Source organism: Schistocerca serialis, chromosome 7 (genome assembly GCF_023864345.2).
Source record: "Schistocerca serialis cubense isolate TAMUIC-IGC-003099 chromosome 7, iqSchSeri2.2, whole genome shotgun sequence".
Classification (NCBI taxonomy): domain Eukaryota; kingdom Metazoa; phylum Arthropoda; class Insecta; order Orthoptera; family Acrididae; genus Schistocerca; species Schistocerca serialis.
The window spans coordinates 25,543,572-25,551,616 of record NC_064644.1 but is presented as its reverse complement, the minus strand read 5'-3'; the positions used below and the strand labels follow the sequence as shown (position 1 = coordinate 25,551,616).

The 8,045-nt window shown below is 42.7% G+C and overlaps 1 protein-coding gene across 1 annotated transcript in view; it reads right to left on the bottom strand.

The window, feature by feature from the left end:
• Positions 1-6,107: 6,107 nt before the first annotated feature.
• The window catches only part of LOC126412597 (probable cytochrome P450 6a13), a 62,408-nt gene continuing 60,470 nt past the window's right edge, over positions 6,108-8,045 (bottom strand). Inside the window, exon 7 of the mRNA XM_050082260.1 lies at positions 6,108-6,482. Within this exon, the coding sequence (XP_049938217.1) occupies positions 6,316-6,482 (167 nt within the window). The 3' untranslated portion in view covers positions 6,108-6,315. The remainder of the gene's footprint in view (positions 6,483-8,045) is intronic.

Below are 8,045 nucleotides of genomic sequence, written 5' to 3'. Positions count from 1 at the left end.
GACTGGAAAATAGGGGTGAAAGACTACATCACTGTCTTACACCCATTTTAATTCGAGCACTTTGTTCTTATTCTTCCAGTCTTATTGTTCCTTCTTGTTTCTAGTACATGTTGTATATTACCCTTCTTTACCTATAGCTTCTCACTATTTTTCCCAGAGTTCCGAACAATTCGCACCATCTTATATCGTCGAACTCTTTTTCCCGGTTAACAAATTCTATGAACGTGGTTTTATTTCTCTTCAGCCTTGCCTTCATTATCAACTGCCACGTCAGAACCACCTCTCTGGTGCCTTCACGTTTCCTAAAGCCATCTAGCCAATCCTCAATTCTCTTTTCCATTCCTCTGAATATTATTCTTGTCAGAATGAAATTACAATGAAATGAACACCCTTAGCTGCTTACAGGCGGTGAGATACATCAACGGGGACAGATATATCTTGTCAGAATGTTGGATGCAAGAACTGTTAAACTCATAGTACGATAATCCTCTCAGTTGTGGGTACTTGCAATTTTCCGAATTGTATAGATGATGTTTTTACGAAAACCTGTTGGTGTATCGTCAGTCTCATACGTTGCACACAATAAACTAAACAGATGTTTTGTTGTCATTGCCTCCAGTGATTTTGGAAATTCTGGTGGAATGTTAGCAACAGCTTCTGCCCTATTTGATATTAAGTCGTCCAAAGCTCTTTTGAATTCTGATTTAATACTGGATACTCTATCTCTTCCCTGTAGATTCCTGTCTCCTGTTATGTCATCAGGCAAGCTCTCCCATTCACAGAAGCCTTCAACATACCCTTTCCACCTATCCACTCTCTCCCCTGAATTTAACAGTGGGACTTTCGTTGCTCTCATACTGTAACTGCCCTTGCTTTTAATTTCAGAGAAGTTTGTTTCGACTTTTCTGTATCTCCGTCTGACAATCATTCCTTTTTTTCGATTCCTTCACATGTTTCATTAAACCATTTCGCCTTAACTTCCTTTTACTTCCTATTTATTTCGTTGCTAAGCGTTTTGTATTTTTGCGCTCCTAAATTTCGCTGCACATTTTGTAGCTATATTTTGGGCCTATATTTGTGGTCATTTTATTTTTGTGTATTGTTAGTGTTACTCCATCTTATGCAAACTGTATGGAGATATTTATGAGAATATGTTTTAGTTTGTATTCAGAGTCTAGTCTTAAGGACTATGCAGAACCTCACGGAGACGAATAGTGTAGTCTCGACAGCAATCTGTGATGTGCAGCTAGCCCATCGTAAAGGGGATACTGAGCCGCAGGGGCAGAACCTGATGGAAGACGGTGTAAGTCTCGGCGCGAGGGTATGGGGGATAGCGGCAGAGGCCATTCCAGCTGATGGCAGCGCAGTCAAGATCAGACAAGCTGCAAACCCCTGGAAACTTTCGCCACAGCACTTACATTAGTAGCGGCCAGATGGTGCTGGGCCACAATGACGAAGTGCCAGCAAATGAGAGGAAGACGAATACATGTCACTTGCACAAGGCAGTCAAGGAACAGCGGTCTGTTACGATAGAGTGGCCCACTTGGACAAGAGATCCTCGAGCTCATGGGAACTATCAGGTCAGGTCTGGTAAGGCTGGCGTTAGGGCCACAGCAGATGAACTTTGGACTTCAGAGAATTCTTGACAGTATACCAACAATCCCGTAGCGTACTCTGACCTCTTTCTTCTACCTTAGAACAGTATACCCGAACCATTCTGTACCATATTGTAGAACTATGCCATGCAACCATTGACAGCCGCGACGAGAACTTACTGGTGCAGATCAGAATACTCTTTTCATTGTACTTTTTGAATAGTGTAAATTATTGACTATCCAAGCTACTCTTCAACGTATTTTTGTTCAGTTCCGGCTAGTGGTTTAGCGACATACCATCAAGGTACACTCGAGTTGACCACTACCATCAGTACAAGTCACAGCGGCCTGAACTTTGGAGATACGTCAGACTGCTTGTTCCTCAACACAGACTTGTGGCCAAGGAACCTCCACGATGGCAGATGACAGAATGCTCGCCACATTATCATCGAACGAAGTGATGTCACTCCCAGCGTTAGCGTCACATCCCCCTCTATGTTCCAAGGAAGATGGGAGTGAGGTCTACCTGCAGTTCACTGTATTGACTGAATCTGCTAGAGGCGACGCAGTAATTCTGTGAGGAATGACGGATAGTTGCATCGAATTAATCTGCATTCCCACCCTCTGTATGTTATGTCTCAGTGAACCAGAAATACACCCATGTGACAGAAGTGAACCTCTGTGCCTGTGTGACGTTCCAGACGCGAGTAAAACTGAAACATCATGTACATTTCAGTTTTGTGCATTATGTAGATCTTTATATTGATATCAATGTATGGTTGAGTGTTTATTGTCATATGATTGTGTTTTTCTCTGTTATTTGATATTGCACATATTGTCAGTACATTATAGATTTGACAAGCTACATACGTTTATGATTAAGGACTCCACAGTTGTATACAAGGTTTGTTTCCATGTATAACTGTCATTGTCATATTAATCCAAAACTCACACCACATTTTCAGAGACACAGTAATTTAGTAATTCCGAATACTTAGTCATTTTAAATTTAGCGTTTCATTGACAATATCATTGCTTAAGTGATTTGGAAAAAGATCGCTTGGCTTTTGAATTATTTCTACAAGAGAGTGATTGCCACACTACGCACTATGTGTTCACTAAAAAATTTTAATATTTTATCTTTTTCTTTGTGTCACGTAGTTCTGCGTCGATCATACCTTACAATGACGATATTTACAATACGTAATCAATATTCCATGTTACACTTAAAGTCTAAGAGCGCTTTCAAATAATATAAATATTGATAGGTATAAGGTATGAGTGTGCCTTCAGTCGCAACCATGTAATAAGATGAGTGGACAAATGTTCAAATTTGTGTGAATTCCTAAGGGACCAAACTGCCTTCAGTCGCAACCATGTAATAAGATGAGTGGACAAATGTTCAAATTTGTGTGAATTCCTAAGGGACCAAACTGCCTTCAGTCGCAACCATGTAATAAGATGAGTGGACAAATGTTCAAATTTGTTTGAATTCCTAAGGGACCAAACTGCCTTCAGTCGCAACCATGTAATAAGATGAGTGGACAAATGTTCAAATTTGTGTGGATTCCTAAGGGACCAAACTGCTAAGGTTATCGGTCCCTAGACTTACACACTACTTAAACTAACTTACGCTAAGCACAACACACACGCCCATGCCCGAGGGAGGACTCGAACCTCCGGCGGGAGAAGCCACGCAATCCGTGACATGGCCCCCTTAGACAGCGCGTCCACTCCGCGCGATATGAGTGGACAAGAAGCCATATTAAATGTCAGGCAGAGGAAGAGATTCCAAGTGTGTAACATAATGCTCATTCTGACCTGAGAGATACATTTCTTCTTCATATTGTTCAGCTGTTTCTGTAGTTGCCATTTGCTTTGTATAAACCATAATTCCTAAGGACTTGCCTTTTGAATCAAGTCCAGTAATGCAGTAAGTTAGGTTGTTTCCTTGGGTGTGTGTGGAATTGTATGTATGTCTCATTTAATTATCTTTTAGACATGGTAATTATCAGAGTTGCTTGGCATGATACTGATGATCGATAATAAGGCTTGGCATTAGGGACAAGGCAGATATTTATACAATTTCAGATGGTCCGTGGGTAGCCAAATTTTGCTTGTCACTGCCCCTCTGACTAACTGAAGCAGGTCACCTACTGCATGAAATTTTCATACATAGGGTGATGCTATGAAATGCAACGAGTGATTTAGTATGCATTTCCCATTCAGTTTGAGACTGATTAGGTAATTAGAGGGAAATAATGACGCTGATTTCTTTGGAAATTTAAAGTATATGAAATGACAGTCACTTCATATAATGCGCCCTTTCTATGTTCATTTCTTTTCATTTAACATGGTGATGATTTACATCTGTGTGGAAAAGCACAGTACGTTGGATTTCAGAGAATGCTACGAAAAGAAACTGTCCCTTCCCATCAGCACAGCCTGAACATCACAGAAGTTGAGACGCCAGAAGCGAGTCAGGAGGTTGCTGGCTATGGTGTTTTTATAACCCGGGTCCTGCCCAGCAGTTGAACTCCGGCCGCCACACTATCAGTACGAGAGCGCCGCTCCCTAATGTTTCACTGAGGGCTTCCTGTATATAACCACCACCCGTTTTCTCAAAGAAACGTGGCTTTCAGGAAATAATGGCCTAGCCTTACGTGTTGCTAACAGAGACAGATCTGAAGTGTCTTTCTTTTGGGAGTGGGAAGGCGTTTTGTAGTGTGTTTGGCATTCTACTGCCACAGATTGTCTTGGGAGGGTTTTGTGTGCTGGAAGGATCGAAGCTATTGGGCTACCGCATGTGCATTTCTTGCTACTGGTGGGGATGCAGTGTCTGGTTGGAAATGATAGCAAGATGCAGGAATCAGTGAAAATTCGTGGAGTCAATGGTTACGTTCATGGGAGACTGGATCCGAAGAGATGTGGAGCTGTGCACATGTGGGGCACATCAGCTGCTAAAGTTGCGCATGGAGGTCAGCATGCATCCTAGGCCTGGATCTGTGGCAGCAACAATGCTCCATCAGCTTGTCTACAGCAGAGCCATTCACATGACAGTGGTGTTCATCACAGGAGTCAGTGAATACCTACGGCGAGCCTAAGTAAACCACCGGCGTGTTGGGGCATTTATTGGTCCACACTTGCAGATGTGTGTATAATCGCCTGCCTCAAATCCACCATTGCTGTACTGCATGTTTGAGCTTCTTGATTGAACAGCAAGTGCACAGTTACTGTTTTTGTTTGGGGCTAACTAACTTAGAGATTTAAGTTCAGATCGATTCATTCGTTACAAGGTCATACTTTTGTCATTCGGTGAGCTAAATGTGCGAATCAACAGAAAGCGACTAATTAGAATCTGAAACTAAGTCTATTTGCAGCTGCCACAGTTGTGTCTTTTGTTCACCAATGTATATTTCGAAGCACAACTTCATCTTCAACTATGGCAATTTTCCGTCAAGGGACGTTGACTGTAATGTCAACGAGACGGGATTTGGTTGTTTTAAGTTGTACATAACGCTGTAGTGAAATACAGGGAGATTCAAAAAGAATACCAAAACTTTAAAAACGTGTATTTAATGAAAGAAACATAATATAACCTTCTGTTATACATCATTACAAAGAGTATTTAAAAAGGTTTTTTTTTCACTCAAAAACAAGTTCAGAGATGTTCAATATGGCCCCCTCCAGACACTCGAGCAATATCAACCCGATACTCCAACTCGTTCCACACTCTCTGTAGCATATCAGGCGTAACAGTTTGGATAGCTGCTGTTATTTCTCGTTTCAAATCATCAATGGTGCCTGGGAGAGGTGGCCGAAACACCATATCCTTAACATACCCCCATAAGAAAAAATCAGGGCTTCTTGGAGGCCAGTGATGAAGTGCTCTGTCACGGGCTGCCTGGCGGCCGATCCATCGCCTCGGGTAGTCTCTCCATACAGTCGACTCTCCATACAGTTGATTGTAGAATTTGCAGCTCTCTGCTAGCTCTGCGAGTGGATTTTCCTGAGCTGCGAACAAATGCTTGCTGGATGCGTGCTACATTTTCATCACTCGTTCTCGGCCGTCCAGAACTTTTCCCTTTGCACAAACACCCATTCTCTGTAAACTGTTTACACCAACGTTTAATACACCACCTATCAGGAGGTTTAACACCATACTTCGTTCGAAATGCACGCTGAACAACTATCGTCGATTCACTTCTGCCGTACTCAATAACACAAAAAGCTTTCTGTTGAGCGGTCCGCCATCTTAGCATCAACTGACGCTGACGCCTAGTCAACAGCGCCTCAAGCGAACATATGTACAACTAAATGAAACTTTATAGCTCCCTTAATTCGCCGACAGATAGTGCTTAGCTCTGCCTTTTGTCGTTGCAGAGTTTTAAATTCCTAAAGTTGTGGTATTCTTTTTGAATCACCCTGTATATTCTCCATCCTACTAGGCCAGCCAAAGCAATGAGGTTGTAGCTGGTTTCTTAAACGTACATAGCGAATAAACCGCAACAATGAAAAAGCAATGGACAGACTTTATTATTAAATCTTCCATTCCACAAGTTAGTTACAGACGATGTCGAGGTTCATGGCTCACATATGTTACTAAACAAAAATTTATGTATGATTGTTGTGGAAAGTATAGATGAAGGCTGAGTCAGATCATTCACTTCAAATCCACAAGTGTTCACTACTCCCTTAGAATGCGCTGCTCTCGATCTTGTCAGGTCCTCGTGGAGATACGCACGTTGATGCCTCCAATGGATGACGTAACAGCTGACTTGGGATCCATCTTCAGCTTGGCAGGTGTCTTGCTGGTGGCAGTGAAGACGAAATTGGAGACCAGGGAAGCGATGCCCAGCTTGGCCTGCACCAGGCCGAAACGCATACCTGCAGAGAGGAAACACGTCTTGGTGAATGCCGTACGTGGTGTTTGTGTAATTCTCTTCTCAGCAACATATCACAGCATTAATGCTAGACATGTCTTTTGTTTGAATGAAAACGCAAACTTCCCTACGACAAGAAAACTCTATATACTTTCCGAATCACTACGACATGCGGCACAGAGGTTTCTTTCTTTTGTGTCTATAATAATGGTTCTACTCGTTCCATCGGATTTTCACCTGCGTCGAGATGACTGGGTGTGTGTGTTGTCCTCATCATTTCATCACCATTCATGAAAGTGATGTGACTGGGCTGAGCAAAGGTTGGGAAGTTGCACGGGCTCTGATAACCGCGCGATTGAGCGCCCCACAAACCAAAAATCATCATCGTCCCGTCGACAGGTGCAGTGCTGTAGAAACGGCTTTTTGTACGCACTTGCGTGATCTGTTTTTATCCATTTCTTTTTTGAACAGATGATACGGGGTAGATACACTAATGAACCGAAACATTATGACCACCCGCCTAATAGCTTCTTTGTCCATCTTTGGAACGAAATACATCACTGATTCAGCCTATCAGGGATCCGGTAGTTTGTTGATAGTTTTTTTTGGAGATATGTGCCGGTAGATGTCAACGCAGAGGTCATGTAATTCGCGTATATAAGGGGCCGCTGTTTTGGTCACGTGGTGGTGGCACCCGATTGCGACCCAGATGGGTTTCACACGCGAATTTGGTCGCTGAGACATCAACATTGATTCTCTATAATACTCCTCAAACAACTTTAGCACGTTTCTGGCCCCTACACACGGACAATTACACTACTGAAAGACGACATCGCCGTCGAGGATCGTACAAACATACCGCCGTTTGAGTCTCGTACAGATTCCCGAATGCAGGACATAGTGGTAGACATCCCTGGGGTTGTGAAGCAGCTGAATGGGTTGAAAATAAATAAATCGCCATGTCCTGATGGGATTCCAATTCGGTTTTACAGAGAGTACTCCACTGCATTGGCTGCTTACTTAGCTTGCATTTATCACGAATCTCTTGGCCAACGTAAAGTCCCGAGCTACTGGAAGAAAGCGCAGGTGACGCCTGTATATAAGAAGGGTAGAATGACGAATCCTCAAAATTACAGACCAATATCCTTAACATCGGTTTGTTGCAGGATTCTCGAACATGTTCTCAGTTCGAATACAATGAATTTCCTTGAGACAGAGAAGTCGCTGTCCATGCATCAGCACGACTTTAGAAAGCATCACTCCTGCGAAACGCAACTTGCCCTTTTTTCACATGATATCTTGCGAACCATGGATGAAGGGTATCAGACGGATGCCATATTCCTTGACTACCGGAATGCCTTTGACTCACTGTCCCACTGCAGACTCCTAGCTAAGGTAAGAGCATAAGGGATTGGTTCCCATGTATGTGAGTGGCTTGAAGACTTCTTATGTAAAAGATGCGCAAAACTATAGACCTATATCTCTTACGTCGATCTCTTGTAGAATTTTAGAACATGTTTTTTGCTCGCGTATCATGTCATTTCTGAAAACCCAGAATCTACTATGT